The following is a 23,899-nucleotide window of genomic DNA, read 5'->3' on the forward strand; positions in this document are numbered from 1 at the left end:
ACATGCAGCCACTTCAAGAATTACATCCCCATTCCCTTTTCTGTGCTATGAGACAGAAGAGCAAGCACTATGCATGGCAGGCTTTTGCAGAAGATAACTACCATCCCTCACCGTGCACAGACAACAGTCTCTAGATTTGCCTCCTGTTCAACACACCACTCTGCACTTGGAAAAAAGCATCTCCCTCTCTGATATCCGAGACAGACTAAATCTGGAGTCTTGCTGTAAGCACTGTACTATTTGTATTTCTTGGTGCGAAAAAGAAAAAAGTTCTTTATGCCAGCTTGAATCAGGCGGTTGGTTTCTCCCTTCCTTCTCTACAAGCCACATCGTAAAATATATTTTTGCTGTGAACATTTCAAAGATGCTGAAGTTCCACGGTTTGAGTAAGAAACAGATTAGAACATTCACCTAAAAATGCAAATGAACCATTGAACCCATGGGTTGCTACAAGCTAGGAGAAATTCAGGCTCTCAGAAGCCTCCCTGAAAATGTGCTGATACTGGATTAAATAGAAAACTAAAGTGAAAAGAGTTCAAGTGCACTGCTGACTTAAAACTGTCCTCAGTTGTGCTGATTCACATTCCTGATGTACCTCATTTTAAAAAGCCACCTTGACAATGTTTAATCACTTGCTAGGGGTCCTTACAGTTGGATGTCATGTGCTTGGGAACATGTAAAACTGAAATAAAGCAACAAGTAGAAGAATACAGAGGCATTGTCTATCATTTAAGAGGGTGCATAGAAGAAGTCCATCAGTCAGATCCACTTTTGCTGTGAAGCCACCGCAGAGTTACTAAATGGTTTCAGTCTAAGGATGTCGTCCTTTAATCACAGCATAGTCGAAGTTGGAAGGGACTTCAGGAGGTCATCTTGTCCATCCCCCCTGCTCAAGCAGGGCCACCTAGAATGGGTTGCCCAGGACCATGTCAAGATGGATTTTGAGTATCTCCAAAGTGGGGAGACTCCACAACCTCTCTAAACAACCTTCACCAGTGGAAATGAGGGGGTGGTGGGAAGCATTTTCTTGTGTTTGAATGGAATTTCCTGTTTTGGTTTGCACCCATTGCCCCGATCCTGTCACTCGGCACCGCTGAAAGGTGCCTGGCTCCACCTTCTTCGCACCCTCCCTTCAGGTATTTATATACATCCATGAGATCACTCTGTACCAGAGAAGGCCCAGGGGAAACAGTCCCAGCTATCTCAGTCCCTCCATCATCTTAGTGACACTTCATTGGACTTTCTGTCTCAGCAGCTTCATCTCCACAAAGAAGTTAGGTATGCAAAGAGAAGACAGTGGCATCAGAAGGAATCAGAATAGGATTGTCACTATGTGAGTCAATATTTATTTTGATTGTAATTTGAGAGCTGTGCTCAGTTATCCACTTCAACTGGCAGCTGCAAAAAGCATCACTTAATCAACTTCTCAATCAATAATAAGTTGGCGCCTCAGTAGTGATTTTTTTTTTTTTTTTAATATAGCAGTGAACACTTACCTGCCTTCTCTGATGAATTCTTCTGCTGACTCGATCTGCTTATTGAGTTTCTTTACTTGCTTATAGAGAGAGAAGCATTGCTTATGGTCTTGGTCCAGCTTCAGACATTCCCGGACTTCACTTTTCACAGGGAGGTAGGGAGGAAAAAAAAAAACCAAAACCAACAAAACACCAGAACAGAAAGACATCATCACGCATTATGAAATTTCACCTAGAGACATAACGCAGAATCTATAAGCTGTCCAGAACAACAGTTGACTTCTTTACACAATCTCTCTCTTCATCCAAAAATGAATTTAAAGTGAGAAAAAAAAATCTTCCAGAACATGTAGGGATATTCATCTGGTTTTGTTTTTAATTATTTTGTATCATCAAATATGCAAAGATTGAGAAGTGTTACATTAGTAAGTGACTAAACAGCAGAAGAAAAATATACCCTGGGAAAGAAATTATATTCAGCAGTTATCAGATACAACTGATTGTAATTTTCCTGTACATTTAACTCAGCTATATTACAAAATAACTATGTAGAAGCATATTTTACGGTGCCTGAAACAGGTAAAGCTCAGCTAAGACCCAAACCTCCTCTTGACGAAATCTCAGCCAAGCCTAAGCCTGACTTTTCACTGTGAAGACTGTTTAATCAGACTCTTATTAGGGTAGATACCTCTTAAAATAGTCAAAAGTCTTTAAGAAAACCTCCAAAATGCAATCATATGAAGGAATAAAAGTTTTGTATCATATAGAGGCATCATAGCACAACCAAGGTGTTACTTTAGATATAAATATTTCACGATTTATCATGCTCTATATCATCACATTTTCCATCTCAATTACAATGATTACAGCAAACAGAAAGAGATCACAAAATCGTATTTTGTTCCTAAGCACAGACAAAAATATCTGTTACTTCGAAATCGTTAAGCCTGTGAAGATAAGGGGAAGAAACTAAGGGAAGGACAAGATTAATCACTCAGCAAGTCCAAAAGCTATAGAACTGTTTCTTAATATATCTTATGATGCAAAAAAAAAAAGTATCAGAGAAGAAGAAAGAAAAGAGGCTTATCCCTTCATTGTGATACTATTCTGTTCTTCAACAGCTCTCTCAATTGTATATATAAAAATCTTAAGATCCTCCTTTAACAGGAGAAGTCCATGTGTGGATCTCAGAGAAGAAAAAAAAAACAAAACACCACCTGCATCACTAGGCTATATAATGGCCAGCTACCAAAAGTCACCACAGAAGTGACCTATGAACTCCAGAGATTAAGTATACTCTGGAAAGAGGATCCCTAATGCAAACCAATTAGTTATTTGGTGTTTACTTTTGCCCAGCTATAAAATGAATTTTTGCACTTATAATGACATGCAGTTTCCATTCACCAGCCAAGAACAGAAACTCAGGCTATTTCAGTCCCTTCACCTCTTACTGAACAGATTCTGTGGCAGAAACCATACTGGAAGGAGTCTGGAGATGAAAGTAGCACATCTGAGATGATGAGCTGCACAGAAACCACTTGTGTGCAAAAAGAAGGATTATACCATCTGTCCAGCTAAGCACAGAGTATGAAGTTAACAGTCCAGATTGGGCAAGGGCAGTTATCTGCAGGACTGTCGAGGGATGTATGGGAAAAACACCTTAAATTTAACTGAATATGAATAAAAGTGTAGGGCGTTACCAAAAAATCATCCAAAATACTGGACACTGTCTGCAAGAACAAAATATTGACAGCTCTGGATCCCCAACTCCTCATACTTGGGAGGCTCCTGTACTTTTTATTTATTCTTAAGCTTGTAACCTTTTGTTTCCACTCTTGAAAATAAAAATCTAGCCCCAAGACTTAATGCATATGTTTTTTTGTTTGCATTGTAAATGTAACTTGAATGGAGGTTCAAGGTTAAAAAAAGGCTCCACCAAAGCAAGCTGAGAGAAGGAAGCACTGTCTTCTAGGATGGAGAAATACAATAAAGGCAGTAAATAGAAGCAACTCTGACAGACCTACACTACGGCTTCTATTTAAGTAAACAAGATGCTAGGAACCATCAATGGCCGGTCTGCTAAGATTAAACACAGTGTCTTCACTGCCAGTTCTTAGCTTCTGGAAAGGACCTTCCTTAATCAGATCCAGACCACAGTTGCTACTCCATCCAAAAATCAGACATCATAGATATTCACGGTTTATCATGACCCATATCATCACATTTTCTGTCTCAATTATAATGATTACAGCAAACAGTAAAATTACCTGAGTGACAATTCATGGTCCCCCAGCTGATAATATATTCTGCTGATTTTATAGAAGGCTTCAGTGTTATCATTCTTTAATTTGGCAGCAGCTTTCAAGTCACTAATGGCTTTGCTTGGTTCCCCTTCCTTTATATAACACTCAGCTCGAAGTTCCCGTAGCTCTGCATCCCAAACACAAACCTTGAGAAATCAAAATTAAAGCTTGTTTTTGGTCCATAACACTTCACTTCTTTTCCTCCCCAACAAAAGAAAAATCCCATTTAATTTCACTTTGCCAACTGCAATAGCATAAGGTTCAAGCTGCATGCAGAGCTCATGAAATTAGCATCTCTGCTTCCTGGTGGATGCTGTGATGCACCTGCCCAAACAGAAAACAAAGGCCTGAAAAATTTGTAAATGATTCAATGAGCTCATGCAGGGAGATGAATTAAATCTACTGGCACTGCTTAAACTGGGACAGTCTGTTAAGCCTCCAGGGAAGGATATCAGAATCATAAATTATTATATCTTCCCAAAAGATCAGGGGTAATGAACAGCAAGGACCAAGCTGTCAGTTGTCCTCTAGAAAGAAGCCTGTGGGCAAGATTCAGCTACACCAGATTTGACCTTACTATCCAGATTTTAAAGATATATACAGAAGCAACGATGTCACAATATAGTAAGAATAATAACTTAAAAGTAATTGCCTATCATAATTTGTTTTAGAGAATTTATTCTGGGTCTTATCATTTGTTTGTAAACCATTTTAGAGAATGAGGCTTTTCTGCTTTTCCACTTTCCCTCCCCATAAACAAACTCCCACACTTTGGCAGTTTCTTCACCAAAAGCTAAAATGTTGTAAATTCTAAGTCAACAGTGTTAATTTGTATGTGAAGAGTCTCAGCAGTTAACCGTCTTTTACTATGTATTTCTAGATGACACACAAAATGCCCACATGATTGAGTTATTTACACTTACACAATCAGACTACCTATAGTGATTAAGATTCAACAAATACAGGTATCTAAGGAACAAGCTGAAAATCCAGATAACTATGTGCATTTTTAACTTTGTGATTTTTTTTTTTTTATCTTTTGTTACTTCATTTTCTCAAGACAAAAATTGCCTGTATATGGGCAATGAAAAACCTATACGAAAAAAACTTACACCTCCTATATTTAGCAAAACTTCATTGGTCTGAGAACAACTTTTTTCCCAGCTTCCCCAAGAACACTAAACTGTAGAAAAATGGGAAAGTATAAACAAGAAAGTTATCCGTAACAGAAGTTTGGCTGAAATTGTATCTTTAACCCAAACTACAAGCTATTATTTTGACTTTTTTTTGCAGCTGGTGCTCAGCATTCTCCACGCTCCAACTTCATTATGGACTCATGGTGCTCAGCAAAAACTGAGCCAATTATACCAAGTGTTTTCACATCAGTGAAGAAGTTATTAAACAAAAATACACAGATGTCAAGACAGGAGCTCTTACTTCCTTTTCACAGTACCATTTTATTTAACACTTACTGCCAAGATTTCATCAAGAAGAGAAATAGCGGCTTCGTAATCCTCTTGCTGGTAGGCAGATAATGCTTGTGAATGCAGGCGCTGTAGCTCATCAGATTTTGTCAGCTGAGTCTGGGCTTCTTTTTCTTCATTATTGCTAGGATTGGATTTGAGCTGCAAACATCAACGAGGAGAGAGACTGAAATGCTTGTCCAAAGATCTCTTTTTGACCCATTAATAACCATATCATGGGGAACTGACTAAAGCTGCAAATTAAGCAAAATTAGTTTTAAAATTCCACTGGAAATGTTTCCAACTCCAAACCTCAGAAAAACGACAGACTTTTTTAGCTTCAATACAAGTTGTCGGAAGTCAGAGAAATCTAATTCCTCCCCCTACCATGCTTGATTATTTACCATTGGACACATCATACACAACAGTCATTGCACCCCCATCACCCGATGGAAGTCATGGACCTCTCCATTGCAGCCTAGTTAATTCATCTCTCTGCAGACAGTTATTAAACACTGGATTCCTCAGAATCAGTAGAAAGTATATCCACATGGCATAATCATGTATCTCACTTTAAGCACAATACGTATTTATAAATTCATGACAGAAACAAATGCAACATGTCACAGATAGTACTACTGTAAAACTGTGTTTCTTATGCTTTCCCCAGAAAGTGGCTACAGCAGCAAGTTAAGATGCTAGAGGTGGAGGAAAAGCTCAACTGGGATCAGCTGGGAATTTACACACTTTGCTTCACATATAGTTTTAGACAAATCTGAAGTTTTGTCTACAAAGACTCTCATTTCTCAAACATCTCTGAGCAAGCAGAAGGGGTTACACTGTACCTGCCTTCATTTGTTTAGGCAGCTTTGTATTTTCAAAGAAAGTAAAAAAACCCAACAACAAAAAAGACCCCCAAATCTCACAGCCAACTCTGCTACCACCCAGGAAGACAACTATGGGTCAGGAAGAATCTCAGCCATTCCCTTGCAAAGCCAGGAAGTCATTTGTAAGATTAGTGTAGTCTGAATAAGGCACCAGCTTCACACTTGTTGCTGATCAGAATGACTTCCAAAGTTTTAAAAGGGACAGATCAGCAGGACTTGAAAAAAAAAAAATTTAATTTTGTTTGGTTGATTTAAAAATCAAAACTTGTACTACCTTGCATTTTATACACAGAACATTGACTAAAGTTACTGAGTCTTCAAAGTCATCCAGTACTTTTTCTTTCCTCCTTTATCTCATAGTGGCCTCTTCCCTTTTTCTCATCAGCAAGTTCTTCAAACACTCATATTTTGTGCTTAAGTCTCTAGTGGAATTCAACATCAGCCCTCAGAACTCCTTTAACAAAATTTCCCCTGGTTCTAACACTTAAGTACATGAAAGGAAAAAAACCTAAATGCAACATCAAAAACATGCACAGATTCCACCTCTGTCTTAGATTCTTCATTTTAAGTCTTTCTGAACCTTATGCAGTTGTTTCATTTTACTCTGGCAAAAATCAAGTTGTACTTAGACCTGAAAAATTCTCCTTTATCCCCTACACTGTCTTTCAGCAAGAAGAGAGGAATGTGATCAAAGAGTTTTCTTCTTTGTAGGCTGATTCCCAATGTAAGTCTCAAAAAGCTTTTTTCTGGTTATAACAGACACTCTGCCTATAAACCCCTGATGCTGTGCATCTTCTTTCTCCCCCAAATCTGGAGCTTGTAGTAGAGGCAAATTTCTGCACCTGTAATTTTAGAAGTTCCAAGACTACAGAACTCTGATGTTCCGAACTCTTCAGTTCCAACTGACTTGCTTAAATTCTCCCCCAATTTCTCAGCATTTTCCTCTTAAAAATCAAGAGCTTTTGCTATGGACTTGCTTTATGCTTCCATTTAAACTTATCTCACAGTAACACTGCACTCCTTAGACACACAGTATGTTTCCTGTAATTTATTTGGAGCAAAACGTTAGTGGAAAATGAAAAGCAATGTTACAATCATACAGACAAGTCCAATAGTAATAAAGAACATTTGAGTGAAACATCCTAGATAATTTTATGTAGTACAAACTGTACAGTTAACAAAGGGAGTTTTCAAGCTATCATTCAAACTAAAGCCATCAAGCATTTGTGTGCTACAGTAAGATGAAAATATACACTCAGAAGCTCTTAATAAGTAATTAGTGTATTGCTATGATGTTTTCATCAGTAACATTAACTAAAGCAAAAAGAAGCCGGTTCATTCAGCTCCCAGAAAAAAACTGGAAATGTGATGCAGTTGTTTGATACACTCATTTTCATTTACTTCCAGCTTTTTTTTTCTTTTTGCCCTGTGATTGAAGGACTGTCACATTATCAATAACTAATCACATTTCAATTATTTTTCATTTTCCTGTGGAGCAGTAAGCTTGGGGGTAACAACTCAGAACAACTACTAGCACTAAGTGTACTAGATTTCCAAGAAAGGAGCGAAATATTAAAAAAAATCAGATGAATTTAATACAGGTCTAAGGCAAACCTAACACTCCTCTACATGCTTCATCAATGGCCTCAAAGCACAAAGTCAGAAGCCATGCTCCGCTAAGTTCTGATGGACAAGCACACTGCTACTGGTAAACATATTCTCAGCACAGTATCCTTTGCTGTCTTTGAGGTTTACTTCATTTGGATTAGAACATTAAATTACTTGCAGTTTAAGTTGCAGCAACGAGAGCTAGCCATCTGCTAACAGCAGCTTTCATTCACTACCAACATCCCTGCCAAACCTGCACCTAACAGTACACCTAATACAGGAATGGCTTTGTTACTGTAAGTAACTTTGCAGCCATGCAGTCCTGCATCTTCCTTTGCAATGGCCCACTAACAATACGCAGAAGAAGTTGGGCATTTAGTACAGCAATTCTAATGAAGAGTAGTTACAATCACCTTGAGAAAAAACCCAACTCAAAATCCACTCTCTCAAAGAGTACAGATTAAAAATACACAGACAATCTGTAGCATTTGAGTATCTTAGTACGTGTTATAAACAGACACTATCAACTTGAAAAAAAACCTCTTAAATACTGTTGTTTAAAAAAAAAAATTGTTAAAGCCCCAAAATGTTACAGACACGCTGTTTCTGTACCTTGCTTACAGTGGTCCAGTGCCACTAGCATTGGCATACATCTACACGTTCCAAAGCTGTTTTATTTTCTTGCTTTTCAAACTGGTAAATACACAATGAAAAGAAATCGATTAGGCTTGTGAAAAAACATTCTGAGGGGAACTGAAAGAACCTCCATGGTTTGTGTTATCTAAGATCAAGACATCCACTCACCCAAGAACAGTGCACAAAGGAAAGCTCTGCAACTGGCAGAGCAATATATTACGTAACACAGCTACGCTGGAAGGAAAAAAGCAAGGAAATATTTAAATAACTTTTATTCTTTACCCAGGAAGCTACAGATGAACACAGTACCACAGAGGAATGTATATGGAAACAATTTAATGTTACTTTGATCTAGTTAAGAGAGCTTCAAATACCCAACCCAAGATTGCCTAGTAACTTACTCAAATCCAGTTAACTTACAGTGCCATAAGATGGTCTCCTCCACATACACCCAAAATAGTATTACTACACATACCAACCAACCATGGAAAACTATTGTCCAGTGTACTTTGCAACAGCCGAGGGCTTCTCTCGATTAGAACACAATTTGCAGATGTACAGTGCTCAGTCACTTGGTCTTGGCTGACACCTAGTGGAGCTGGAAGCAGCACCTTCACTTTCCAGTTTTTAAGTGTTTTATGTTTCCAAGGAAGACAGAATTGCATGTTTAGGACACCTCAATTTACAGTATTTATTGCAACAAACTGCAACTGTGAACATTACAGTAAGTTTTTAAAAAAAAAAAAAAAAAGAAAAGAGATTTAAAAAAAAAAAGACGACAGCTTGGTCCGTTCCACACTTCCCAACAGACTAGGCAGAAGTTCTGTCCTATTTTTGTGCCTTCTACAGAATTCTGCAACTCAAATGCTTGTCATTTTCTCTAGGACACAGGCAGGGTCACAGACAATATTACAAGGCATATACAATAGGCTGCCAGGACTTGCATTGCTTTTGTCACCTTTTCAGAAGGCCTTCCATCAACCAAAGTATACCAATATTCCTTTTATTTTCACTAAAAATCACATGCTTAAAGGTAAAATAAATATTCCAGGGCTTTCATGGATTGAAGCCTTAGCCTTAGTGAGTGTTGGTGTGCCCACAGATCTGTCCTGTTGATTCCTGTTACTCAGAAACTACTAACCAAAACAGAAGGAACCTGATATTAAAGCATATGAACACTCAACCAAAGTTGGAGCAGAGAAATAAATACTATTCATACATATACTGTGAGCAATGACTTTCTGAAGTCACCTAAGGACTTGTACTTAATCCCAGTTCCATCCTGGGCACTCTGAACACAAGAATTAGACCCCTCTGCTGACACCTGTTGAAAGTTTTATTACCCTCTAGGTCCTAGATTCCCAAACTGGTAGCTGAGTTGCAAAGGAAAAAGCTAAAGAGCTTCTAAAGATTAATGAGTTGTGATTCTGTACTGCTAGACAGAAAAAAAATCTGGCCCCTGTAAGGAATGTCATCAGTTTGGTGCATCTGTTGACCAAAAGGAGAGGTTTCTAGAAATGTAGTATTGCTTAACATGTCAAGGCCTAAGTCTGAATCACACCCTCTATCCAAACCTCGTGATTAACTTCAGCCAACAGGGAAGTACAGAGTAGGGGAAAAAAAACCAGGGGGGGCAATCTGAAAATAACATATGAAGGCTGTGGTCTCAAGAGGCTCTGCTCCTGAAAGGAGTACTCCCATCCTTTCCAGTCAGGTATTCCCACTGCCTGCTCTCACACTGGCACTGCCTCACAAGACAGCCAGTACTGATATGCCACAGGTGGTAGAAACACCCGAACAGAGAAACTACTCCACTTAGCAATCACATAACTCTAAAGAGGTTTAGGGTGCTCATGAAACTTTTCCCACATACTATAAAACCATGTAGAAAGAATCTAAGGGTGTGAAACCCCTTTTTTTTTTCATAAGTATAGACTAAAGGATAGTTTTACTATTATATGTACAGAATAGTTTCAATTATTCTTTTAAGCTCTATACAAAACCACTGCTGTTACAAGGTGGTAAGGTTTACCTGTGATCCTCCCCTCCATTTAGACAGGCTGAAGTTTTCTTACTCTTTCTCTCCCTCAAAAATGACTGCATGTCCTAAACTGCTGAAATACCTTTCAACGAGCATGACTCCGAGAGGAGGAATGGGAAGAAAAAAAAAGATTTTCAGATTCTCCACTGGGATTCAACAGACTATATACTGGGAGAAATCAGCATTTTACAGGCGGCTCATTACATCAGTCACCTTGCAGCTCTGGTAGGCATGGAAAAAAACACTGGTGACACTGACTCTTAATGCAAGCATCACACAGGGAATTACAAACCTTCTCACTCCTACATGTCTGTCCTTGAGTAGTCCGAGTAAAATTACTCTCCTTAGCTTCCACACCCTGACCTGGTTTCTCCAACTCAAAAGTGGGGAATGTTTTAAAATCTGATCTACTCCCTTGAAGTCAACACCTGACCCAAACAAACAAACTCTTGTGTGAAATCACACAAGTGATAACACATCTACTGTCATTCAAGGGCATACAATCTACTTCAAACAAGAAAGCCCATCTCATCCACACAACTATTTCCTCAGGAAAAAACTTAACGCTGAAGGTAAAAACTCTCTCCCTGCAATTCACTTCTGTAAGCATACGACATCCTCAGGACCACCTATTCCAGGTAACATCCTGAAACCCTGCACACTAAAGGAAGTGGATTATTTTTCTTCCAATTAAGACTTCCCTCTCGGTGAAGGGGGATGGATGGGGTGGAGGCTTGTTTTGTTTTTTTTAAATACAGCATTTCCACCCCATCTTTCCATGATACTCAACTTCTGCCACCTCAAACATACGACGAGGCTGCTACATGCCTACTGACTTAGTGACTGTTTGCAGATTAGAGCCTATGCACTACTAACGCAGGATGACCCAAGTTCTTCTACAATTAAGCTCCAGATATGGACACCAAAGTTTGCTGATGTGCTACATGCTTACCCAGAACGAGAGCATTCTAGTTCGCTGATATCCAACCTAGCCAAGTGAGAGGCTAGAGGGCTGTTCAGATCCTGACCTACATTTACTCAGCCAAAGAGCAGAATAATAGATTACATACTCTGTTCACATGTAAAATACACTATTTTAGGTATCCAAGTCCACAACTAAATTCTAGCCTAAAAGCTATTGAGATCCCACTTGCATTTCTTTGTGCCATCTCTGCCCTAGTAGTAGAAGGAACTTTCATTTCAAAGTACAACTTGCTCCTTTTGGCTTCTTGACTACTGACTTACAATATGAGTCAAAGCTTCCTAGTGGCTACTATTTACCTTGCCCCTATCACTTTTAGTAGCAAAGATAAGGTCTGGATGTAAAAGTCTTGAAATCATTTAGAAAGCTATTCAATCTCTAACAGCCTTCCTCCTTCTCTCCTCCCCTCTCACTTAGAAAAATACCCCAAAGAAACACAGAACGTTAATACATTTCACAGTATTGTGACTCAAACTTCCTCTCATCTTGAGATTAAATGCAATTTCCTATTTAAATGCAAACATACTGCCAGAGTACAGTAGGTATTTTAGTGTACACACAAAGAACTGGTACGATAATCAGACTGACCATCTGAAAGATTCAGAAGAAAACAAGGGAAATCTCTCAAAGAAACATGTGTTCTACTTAAAAGATTTAAGGTATGTAGGATAACTTAATCCCCTCCCCCATATGAATAAATTAATCCATTACAAATGATTACTTTAATATTCGCTTATTTTGCTTGAATATACTGTCCTTAACTGAAAATTGTGCTTTTCAAAACAGACTGCTTCCCATATTCCCTAAGTACATAGGCAATATTGTTCGCAGAACCAAGGAAACTGGAAGTAAGATTGAGGACCAATATGGTATCTTAAGTCACCTTTTGAGAAGAAACTCTGTTCTACTTCAGACTTAACTTGACTGAAGACTAAAACTATTTGACTGACCAAAGGCAGCAATCTCGGTTTTTGCAGCTGGTTTCGAAAAAAGGCAAGCTACTTGACAGTTGACTGGAGAAGCATTACCATATGCAGTATTAAGCAGTACTCCAAGAAACAGTAACTGCCAAAAGATGCATACACAAACTCAGAATCAACACTGACATCATGTACTTGCCATTGCAGCAACTATGTCCTCAGTCAATCAGAGCTGAACGACATTCTCCCACATTTGCAAACAGCAGGGCTGCACTGCAATCAGATGTGCAACTGCAGACCACACACGCCTAAAACTCACTGAAGAAGCAGCAATAGCCGGAGGAGCCATGGCTATGTGAATTTCAGAATAAGCTACTGCAGCTTTGCTACAAACACAAAGACTGTCTGGTGCATTTATTCCTGCAAGAGTCATTCCTCCCAGCTGCCCCGCAGAGCATACAATGTAACTGCTCTGGTTTTGTCATACATACTCGCTAGTAAGATTCCCATTAAACATCTGTAATCTGCAACGCAGAACTGCTTTTCCATCACACTTCTCCAAGAAAGCCAACAAGACAGCATCAGTTACACTTGCAAATTCTGGGGGTTTTGGCATAAGGGACATGCAAGCTGTTCAAACTAGCAACTCTTGAAAAGAAGCAAGAATAAGAATGAATCATTTATTCTCATGCTTACAGAAGTTTTGTGCAACAGAGAGAGAATCGAGTTTCACATATTCTCTGAGGAACTTTGTTCTGGTGTTAGATCAGGTTATTTTTGCAGTCTAAGGCCAAAACGCACAAAATACCCATTAAAAAAAACCCAACCCAAGTGAGTTCAGGTGGGTAATATCCAACTGTGTTTGTATGGGAACTCTGGGTACTACCTGATCATGGAAAGAAAGTACTGTCAACATATTTATGAAAGATGGAGAACTCCTCAACAGGTAAGAAAACATGCAGATGCATGCCACTGAAATTAATTGATTTTAACAGCCCAGTGACTAAATTAAGAGTGCAGGATCCTTCTGCAATTAGTGAAGAGAAAGAGGAACCTTCAAAGGTTGATCTATGAAGCCCCTAGTGATTTCCCAGGGTGACCCAAATATAGCGATGTAAAACAGCGTTCAATTATGTACTTTGAGTCCCATGTCGCTTATCCTTTCTTTCTGAATGAAGACTGATCCCTAGTATAGGTGTCATCAAGCAGAGATCATGAAGTGCCAGGCACGCACACACAAAAAAAAGAGACTTTAAAGTGCTGTGCACATCAGGCAACACCTTCTGATTTCATCTTCATCACTGCATTGCAACTTTATCAGTCATTTATTCATCCAAGGTAGCTTAGCTACAATACCTTTAAAGAACAGGAAAGACAAACTCAGGCATACGTATACATATGCTCTACAGCATCAGAGCTGCAATGAGACCTTGGCTCAGAACTCAACCTTAAAAGCAGTGATGTAGTTCAACTTACCACATTTTTGAAGTCATCCTCTGCTTCATCAAATTTTCCTTGCTTGAGCAATAAGTGTCCTCTCTGTAATCTTGCCTGAAATGAAACATGAGATAATTTATTTTCATTTATAAATTGGAATTCAGCCAAGTATGAACATAAGCTTCAGTTTCCTTTAGCAGGAAAAAAAGTTTCATTTTACTACAGATAACAAGCTGAAACAGAGATCACAACACCCATTCTTTGTCTTCTCAATTTGACAGTGTTCTTACGAGGCCTCTTTGATGGTAACGGATCACTCTGCACCAGAACTGTGGGACAAAAAGCAGCCACAGTTTTTATGAGCAGCTGCAACTCATAGAAAGAACTCATTTGAAGAGCTGCACAAAACAAAGCAAATGTTTACCTTACAACACTTTCCTGATTATAACTGCTTATAGATTTTAAGAAATCTGCAGAAATAATAAACAATAAACAATTCCCACACTTAATTCTTCCACTAAACTTTCAGAATAATAGAAGCTATGTAAAAAGAGAAGTTAATGACTTAGAAGATTTTGATTAATATGAGTATTTTCATACAACAATGAATTTAACATTTGCTCCTTCATTGTAAGCTATACAGGACATGCCACTGCCCATGGAAAAGGGAGACAAGAGAATCAGATGGAGAGGACTCCAGCATCAGTCTCCAACTACTGAGACAGTCTCCGTATACAGTATCCAGAAGTGAGAAAGGGCTAAGTAAATCAGAACTTGCAACAATCCCATAGGAAGGCAGTGAGATTAGGACAGTTCTTGTGGAGAAGAGATGCCTCAAATCAAATGCTGATTAAGACAGAAGAAAAACAGAGGCATCTGTGAGCTCTCTCCCCACCCCCTATCCCCCAGCAGAGGGCATAGCCTTAGTGACTGAGAGAAGAATAACCACAAGTGACAGAAGGAAAGTGTTTAGCAGAAATCCACAAGGAACATGAACTTAATAAAACTACTATTAGTTGTTAGAATAACTGACTAGGCTGTACTCAGCATAGCTGCAAATTCAAGCACATATATCACTGCTATTATTTTATTCTATTTAAAGCCTTTTGAGTGATAATGTATTTTCTATTTCTGTTTAGCAAAATCTGAAAAAATAACCTTCTTCAAAGCAGGGGTTTTTTTACGCTTGAACAATTTTCAATTCCAGTAATACTTACTGATGTGAAGTCCTGCTTTAATTCAACCACTCTACTTAAATCACGAATTGCTGCTTTAGATTTGCCCATGGCTAAGTACACTGTGGCTCTTCTGTAATAAGCAATGTAGTTATCAGAGTCTCCCTCTGTAAGTGAACGAACAGTAATCAGAATACTATCTCAAAGCAACTGAAACTTTGGGTACAGCAAAACTGTAATGACTAAAAATATATTATCTGACTTCTAAGCCACTGGAAAAAATGGTACTTATCAATAAAACATAACATTTGTAACATTATCCAAGCAGTATTTTCTATGCAGTTTAATTATTTAACAATAAAGATTACAGTAACACAGTAAATGCCAAATAATTAAGGAGTACTGAAGGTGAAAGATGTACACATTTTTCAGCTTTGTAGAGGAGAACAGCCAGTACGTACTAACGCTTTATCTCCAACTGCAGGCCCACATTTGAAAGCATGTTAATTCATCATTCTCCATCCCAGCCCCTGTCCATCATACAGGATGCAAGCAAATAATCCCAAAATGACCAGTATGTTAGTCCAATGTCGTCACAGACGTATAAACCCTTTACATCGTCCATTAAAATAACAGCAACTTCTTTCTTTAATACTAAAGTGGGCACCAACACCCCCTCTCAACGGCAGACAATGCATGTACATTATCAAAACCTGAAGGCTAACTTCAAGGCCCACACATTCCATGTTATCTGCTGGTCAAACTTCCAAGATACGGCAATTTTAACACTCTCTAGGTTACCGCATGTATGTACACCCTTACAGGAGGCAAACATCAGTCTCTGAAACCAAGAAGAATTTTCTTGATATTCTTCTCTATGCAGTATTTCAAAGAAACATGTGACATTTACTGTGACCTCTCAAGGAAAGGTAACTTAGACCACCTAAACAACCACATGCAGTAGAAGATAGGAAATTTTTTACTGTGGTATTAAAAAAAGAAAATCATCAATCCAGAATTTGTAGAGAAGAATATCTGTACCTGAGGAACAAAATAAGTATTTCTCTTCCTCACCTTATTTGAGGTTAAAGTTGAACTTTAAAATAAATGGAACAAATAGCATTGCCAAAATCGTATGGTCAGTAACCGAGCTTCATAGCTGGCCACCTCCGTTACCAAAACACTAGTTCAGTTCTCACCGGACAATGCATCTGCACTCTTCCTCTACAGTGTCTTGGCTGTGGAAATGCTAATATCCAGCACTGAAATTTAATACTACTCCCATGCTGCATGCCACCTTGTGTGTCAGCATTATTGACATCAAGTAAACTCAAATAATACTTCCTTTTTTTTTTTAAAGGCAGTAACAAGTCCTACTGCATACAACTAGATGGGTGGAGTAGGCACAAATCAATAGCTGAAATTAAGGAACTTTATTAATTAACAAAGGATGAAAGACAGGAATGAGCTAACCCAGAAAGCACGTTCCAGCACCAGATTATGATCTTTCTGACAGTCAGAATACAGTTTTGCCTCAGTTCCCCAGTAACAGTAATGAACAGCAATTGACATTTACCCAGAGAGAAGGCATAAGCCATCAACTTGACAGGATTGAAGAAAGAGTTGAAAATATAACTGAAGAGAAAGAAAATGGACAGAAGCTTTCTTGTATTTTAGATGTTTGCAAAAAAAAGAAAAATAGGCTGGCTGAGACAAGACAAAAAGATCTATTTACCTCACAGTCTACAATGATGCAGTACAGGCAAAAAAGGATTAGAAAAATTCCTTCTCCCCTCATCTACAAACACAGTAGGCAAATCATGCTTAAAATCTTTCCAAAAAGTCAAAATACAAAGAAGAAAGAGAAGTCTGATCAAAGTTTAGGCAATCAGGCTCAAATAATCATACAACTAAGAATCCCATTAAGGTCACAACACCGTAGTTATACCAGCTGCTCGAGCACTGCTGGCAAAGCTGAAGGTTTCACCCTATCCAGGAACCTCACTGCTCATCCCACCTCACACCACTGCCACTTTTGCACCACCACCAGCATTTGCACAGCAACAGACTGAACTGGACTTTTCACCAAATCCAAGTTAAAGCTTGTCAACCAATGATAAAGGAATAAACCATGTTGTAACACTAACCCTGCTCAGATCCCACAGGAATGCTTTGGCAGTGACGCACAAGGCAAAAGGAGTAACAGACTGCCTCTTGGTGGAATGAGGAGCTTCCATATCACAGAAAAAGAGGAAGTTCCCCCCTCCACTCCCTTTATATAAGGGAAGTTGATCTTAGAGAACTCACAGAAAATATCAGTAACTCAGAATCAGCAGATACTTCATTTACATATCACTATTAGACCAAGGCATAAATAGAAAAGTCTCTACAGTATGACTCATTAATGTGTAACACCTTGGTATTATTCTTCTCACAGAGAAAACAATGCACTTGTACACAACAAAGTCCAACAACTTAAAATAAAAAAAAAAAACATGCAATTGAGAAACTGTACTGTTAGTGGACACTGCTCTTCCCTGGTGCTGTCTGCCTCTACACTTCAATTAACAGATCTTAACAGGCGAAGTTGTTTTAAAATTTATAGAAACAAACATTTAACTCCTCAGTTTGTTGAAAATGCAGAACACCAAAACAAGAACTCACTCACTAGTTCAGTATGAGAGGGACAGTTAATACACTCTTCACTACCAGTTCAGTATCTCAAACTTGTAGCATCAGTTTCACTGAGGTTATCACCCACTTCAAGATTAAAAAAAAAAAAAAAGAAAAAAGGACTATTTTAAATGTTGAAATTGTTACAGTGCTGGAGAGAAGAAAGCATGGATAAACTCAACCTTTCAAAGACATACTTTGAAAAATCTCATAAAGATGAAACCTAATCTCGATGGGATTAGATACATGGAATACCTCATCAAACAATACCACAGTCAATTATAATTGCTTTCACACAGCTAGCTTGCAGAGCAGCAGTGACATAGTGTTCATGTATCATATAGTTAATTTAACAGTTTCTTTTATCAAAACATAAGTATTCTACTGCATCTCTGTTGGCTCCTGTCCAAACTGCTGCATAAAGGTGCCCCAACTTCTGTGACACATGGAATGCAATTTGCAAGAAAGCAGGACACTTAATGAAGCAAATAGTAGGACAAAAAAACCCACACCCAAAGGTATTTCAGTGCAAGAGTCACTTTCATGAGATACATACCTATAGCCGCATGAAAGTGAGACAAAGCATCTGCTAGCTGTCCTGCAGCCAATAACTTCTTTCCCATTTCAAGTTGTTTATCTACTTCTGCATTTATTCCACATTCAGCTCCTTAAAGAAAAACAAAAAGATCAAGGTTTTGAATGACCAGTTTGATTACACCAAATGCATATAGTGATAATACCATACATAAAACAGTTAATGATGTAGAGGCAGAAGTCAGATCTTCTCATACTAAAACAACCTGCAGCCTAGTAAACACATAGCGCATCTTCCCTGTCCCGAAAAGGATGTCAAAGTAAATAAACACTAAAGCACCGCATTCCAAAAAGGCACCAAATATGCACTTCTATGCCTGTCTATACATTCAGTAACATACTTTTGCACATCAAGCTTTATACATCAACTATAAAAACAGTTTCACAACATTTCTGTATGGGCTTTCAATTTCAAAAGAATCTGGAAAAACACTTATAATGCATATACAGCAAATATAAAAAGACTTTAAGTTAAATTTCATGACGCTACTGATAACTTAGGACTCAACTGAGAATTGTTAGCTACCTCAGAGGTTGGCTTCTCATCTACTGCACTTTTGTCTCATCATTTCCAAGGCAAACTGTTTCCAGAGCACAAGTTTTGATACGAACGATTAAAATTCTCACTCCCTTTTCATTTAACCAGTAGTATGGACATCTTACTAAACTGGTATGTCTTTTGAAGCGCCAATTTTAGTTTAAAGCTAATAAATTGCTGCTGCTCAACCAACAGGGAAAGACTATTGTTGAGAAGTAAGTAGCTGAGTGCAAGTACATGCTGCACATACATCAACTCAGGCACAGAGGTTTTTCATTAGTACTGCTTCCAACATTCTTCAAATTAGGACAGAACTTCACTACAACTTACCAGCTTATGACTATTAAAACTTTCAGACTATAAACAGTTTTCTTTTACTAAGAGCATACCCTATATATAAATTTAAGCACAGCAATATATTAAAATCCTGAATAAATACATTACATTAGAAAACAATGAACTACAACTACTAGGAATCAATTTCTTTTACTCAGGTTTTGTATCAAGCTAATTCAGATAGGCACTTGAATTAATCTTAAATACAAAAATGCAGCAGCACTTTGAAGTCCTTTCTTAGAGTCTGAATAAAAATATTACACTACACAGACTGAAAGAAAATATATCAAAAAATCTCACACTGAAAGATGATTAAACAACAAAGTATTTGTAATGAAAGAACAGTAATTTCTGATCACCAAGATTTTAGAACTAGGAGCTCTCACCACCTGGATCTTAATTTAATTTTCCTTTCCTACTCCTTAATACAGTTCATAATTCTTTTAATTCCACATTATAAGAAAATCATTGAGCTGTCTACACTAAAATGAACAAAATGCCCTCTGTATCCACTGGAAAAAGCTCTATCTACTAAAAGATTGATAATAATTCAGCAAAATGGATTCAAGGGCTTCAATTCAATAATTTGTTTCAGAACAATGACAGCAAACAAATTCCTTTTTTTAATTAACGGAAGTGACTTTAAAATAAGCCCCAAATCTCCAGTCAGTATTTTTTTTGTTTGTTTAAATAGATGAAGCTAAGATAGTAATTACTTAACATGTAGTCAATGTGGGGATCTTATGAAACAATGCATTTTAAAATCCATTCTAGGTATGTATAGCTCTAATTAATATAGATTATATATTATTATATATATACACACAATATAAAATATACATAATATAAATAGTGCCACTGATAGTGGAGAATTATTTATTGACAGTAATTTTTTCACACACAGTATTCTACTTCAAGGTAGCTTTTATGTGAATGTCCAGTTTTCAGAAAAATGGACATTCTTCTTTGCCATTTTGCTGCTTCTTTAGCTTAAAGCTTTGATCACCAAGTAGTCCAATGTCCTCTAAAATGACAAAGCAAGCACTGGAGGAAAAAAAACCAACCACCAACACAAGAAAACCAAAACAAAACTGGAAAACAAACGTACTACAAATTTCCCTCGCATTGGAAGTATACTAGCAACAAATGAGGTATCAAACCACAAACAGACTGAAGTATTTAACATGAGCTAAAAAAAAGAAAAAATTCTTAAGCTTCATCCCTCCTGTCTCACCACACATATGAATATCTGAAATCTTTCAAAACTTGTCAGTTTGGAGCGATATCCTGGAAGTGGGCTGTAAATTACTCTTCGATGAACCTTCCAGCCACCTAAACATGGCATTCAATTTTCAGAGTCTAAAGCATCTGAAGAAGCGTCCTTGTTTCACAATTAGGCACACCAGGATACCTCCAACAGATTTTTCACAATAAGATGTACCTATACAATTCAGTGTCTTTCATACACATTATGTTCAGTACAGTTTTACAGCTACATAATACTTTAGGCAGGAAAGCCATCTTTTTCAAGGAAAATACTTAAGATAATAAAGGAAGTGAAAAAGGTGACCATTAATAGTAAACAGGTAAGTAATAAAAGCAGGAGCAACACAGATAAAGAAATAAGGCAAACTGTGAAGGACTACAGGTACCCTGCAGAACAAGACTAATTACACTAGACATACATTAAAACTTGGCTCTGAAAGTTGCTGAACATCATGAACTGATGTAAGAATCTCCAGAAGCAGGCAGTGTAACCACGATGCAAAGTGACATTTACCGTAACTACTCAGGAACACTGCATGCTGACCTGATAGTTGGGCTGTTTGTTCATATAAATCTATTGCTTATTCATTTTCTGGCTGTAGGCAAACAATTGCTCTAAATAAACCACCCCACAGTAGACATCTGAAAACTGTTAACATAGGCACAGGAGTCTAAGAACTCAAATTCTCTGTAACCTATTTGGATATCTATTCACTCTTTGGTCTGGGAACGAACATAAGGACTCAAGTTCAACCGGAGGAAAAAACAAACCAACCCCACAGAGCTCTTTCCAACAGACGGACAGTCATTAGTGAGCTGGATATCAGGGGCCCAGCACTACAGCTGAAGTAGCTTTGTATGCTCCAGCAAGAAAATAAATTTATGCAAGAGGTATGCAAGCATACTGTTTATTTTTAAAACCTCCAAGTATTTCAATTTTAATATTATTTCTAAAGGCTGCCTAATTGTTATCTGTTCACCAAGGACCTTAAACAACCATACATAAGAGCCCCAGCTGTCAAATCAAGTCAGATATTCTGGATAAATTCAGAGTCTGTAGTCCTGGCACTAATGCAAGAGGGGAGGAGGGAAAGAAAAAAAAAAAAAACCCAAAACACAACAACAGAAAAACCAAAACCACCCAACCAAACCCAAACTACTCCCAGGTAAGAATTGTTACCAGCCCTGACAACTCAAAGGAAGTCAGGCAGAAGGCATGTGAAAGATAAGCAGGTGCAGCTAACCTGTTTTTCCAGTTAAATACACTCACTTCAAATAAATTATAACTTCCTCATAGGATTTTTGTTTTATTAGAATAACTAGTGCTAATATGTGGGTACCTAAGTATACGAACTTCAACTCTATCCTCATATAATCAGTCACATCCACAGTGTAAAAAGCTTAAGAAAGGCCTCCAACTTGAAAACAGTTTTAAGATTTTACATTTGCCTACACACTCTTCTTTATCCCCTGTAGAATTTCCACCTACTTTTTTTTTTTTTTTAAATCTTGACACCAAGCTGGGTAACAGAACTATGAAAATAAACAGAATTAGTTCCAACTGTGTACCAGAAACAGAATTGTTTCAAAGACAAAAAAGAAGCATGCATGTTGCTAATCTTAATTACAATGATCTAAACTTTTTTTTTTTTTAACACATAAAAGAAGTTGATGATTGTCTTGTCATGTGAGTGCGACATCCTGCTTTTGGGGTGTTTTTTGATCAGAATGACCCCACGTTTAGCACAACAAATCTTAAGTTTGCTGTTATTTTTAAACAGGTTTGGGCTTTGTTTTTATGTGTGTTTGCAAGTATGTTTTTCAAGGACAAGACTGAACAAAGCAAGAAGTGGACAAGCAACCACAGTTTCAGGAGCAATAAGAAAAGGCTCACAAGGAGCCTCAGAGCATCCAGTTGAGCCATGTGTACCTTCCACCCATCAAGTTTTTACACCCTCCGTTTGCAAAGAAAGTTGGTAAATATAGCTAAGACTGGCAAACCAACAAGCAACCCCCACCTCCCCAAGTATCCTTTGCTATTTGAGGGGAAAAAAAAACCAACCCAAACCACATCCTCCCAATCTCAGGACAGAAACACAGGGTGTGGGGGATCGGGGCGAGAGAAACACTTAAGGCTAGCAGTCTGACAGTAACAAACTGAGCTCTGTATGCTCAAAGCCCATATCGTCTTTCCCTTATTACATTTCTGTTCTTTTACTACTAGGAAGGAGAGGGGGAAGAGGAACAATACTTCTCTGCCCTCTCAGTTGCCTCTTTTTGTTGCAGTTAGTGTGGACAAACAGCCATGAAGGATGAATCTTCCCAAGAGGTGATTTGTGTCAAATGGGAGCTTATTCAGTGCAAGTCGGGGTATTTGAAGAGGAGGAATTCAGGAAACACAACAGTAAGGGCTGAACTGCAACCTGCCACATCACCAAGTATTCAAAAACCTTTTTACTGAACTCGTTTACCAGCCAGATATAAATTAGTATTCATAGATATCAACTGTAAGATACAAAGTTAATACAGGCCACTGTTCCACTGAGTCATGAATCAGATGGCACAAGGTAGACTTCTATTATCAAGACAGCAAGATGCAAATTTAAATGTGAATACAAACACCCTTGAGTTCAAAGACGAGTAATATTGGGGAAAAAAACCCAAACCCAGATACTTAATGTAACCCCCCTAAATTCCCTAACTACGTACTCTGGAAATTAACTCATGAACTAAAACATTTGTAAGTTCAGTAAGTAAGATCCAGAACCATCACTTCTCAGTCTGTTACTGTACTGTACATCTTTATTAATTGAAGTTAAGAAAATATATCCCAAATGATGAAATGTGGCTTTGTCCACGCAGCCATTAAACCATGTATTTGAAATAGGCTGGCAAATCGAAACAAAAAATCCTCAGCAGGAACATCATTGCCACAAGCTTAGGGAAAAAAGAGTATACTTTGACCACAATTGTTATTTTTCCTCTAACACTACCAGAATACACATCCCAAAAAGGAGTTCAACACCATAGTATGTAGCCTTATACTACAGAGCATCTTTGCCACAGTATGTTCCTGCTGCCACTCAGCCAGCTGAAGTATTCATCAGTTTAGCACATCGACTGAATTTCTAACGTGAAACCCGGGTCAGTCTTAAGTCTATGGAACTTATTCTGACTATTGACAGCTTCAGTTCTACTTCAGTCTGCCACTGCCAGTTAAACAACATTCCTCAGGTGAAACTGACTACGTGCACAATTGTACAACCAAATTATAAATTTAACAGAAGCTTGTGAATAAAGTTTGGCCATACAGCTGTTGCAGACAGCATACTCTGAAAGTAAACAGGCCACACGAAGGGCAGATAAACTTCTCTGCTGAACTTCAAATACTAGTGGTGAGAGGAAAAAAAAATAAACAAACCAAAATCCACAACAAAAAAACATAACCGAACGCAACACAACTGACAAAAGCATCAGCAAAGGTGTACGTCTGGCACTAATAATGGCTGCGGCAGAGGAAGACCACTGAAAAAAAGCCTTTGAACTTGGCAACAGCACAAAACTC

The 23,899-nt window shown here is 38.0% G+C and overlaps 1 protein-coding gene across 1 annotated transcript in view; it reads right to left on the minus strand.

The window, feature by feature from the left end:
- Positions 1-23,899, minus strand: part of DNAJC3 (DnaJ heat shock protein family (Hsp40) member C3) — a 37,681-nt gene that overhangs the window by 12,926 nt on the left and 856 nt on the right. Inside the window, exons 2-7 of the mRNA XM_075045958.1 lie at positions 18,157-18,267; positions 14,970-15,094; positions 13,792-13,866; positions 5,251-5,403; positions 3,743-3,924; positions 1,497-1,616 (exon numbers count right to left, since the gene is read on the minus strand). Of these exons, the coding sequence (XP_074902059.1) occupies positions 1,497-1,616; positions 3,743-3,924; positions 5,251-5,403; positions 13,792-13,866; positions 14,970-15,094; positions 18,157-18,267 (766 nt within the window). The remainder of the gene's footprint in view (positions 1-1,496; positions 1,617-3,742; positions 3,925-5,250; positions 5,404-13,791; positions 13,867-14,969; positions 15,095-18,156; positions 18,268-23,899) is intronic.

The sequence above is a fragment of the Buteo buteo genome, chromosome 14 (assembly GCF_964188355.1).
Source record: "Buteo buteo chromosome 14, bButBut1.hap1.1, whole genome shotgun sequence".
In the NCBI taxonomy this organism is placed as follows: domain Eukaryota; kingdom Metazoa; phylum Chordata; class Aves; order Accipitriformes; family Accipitridae; genus Buteo; species Buteo buteo.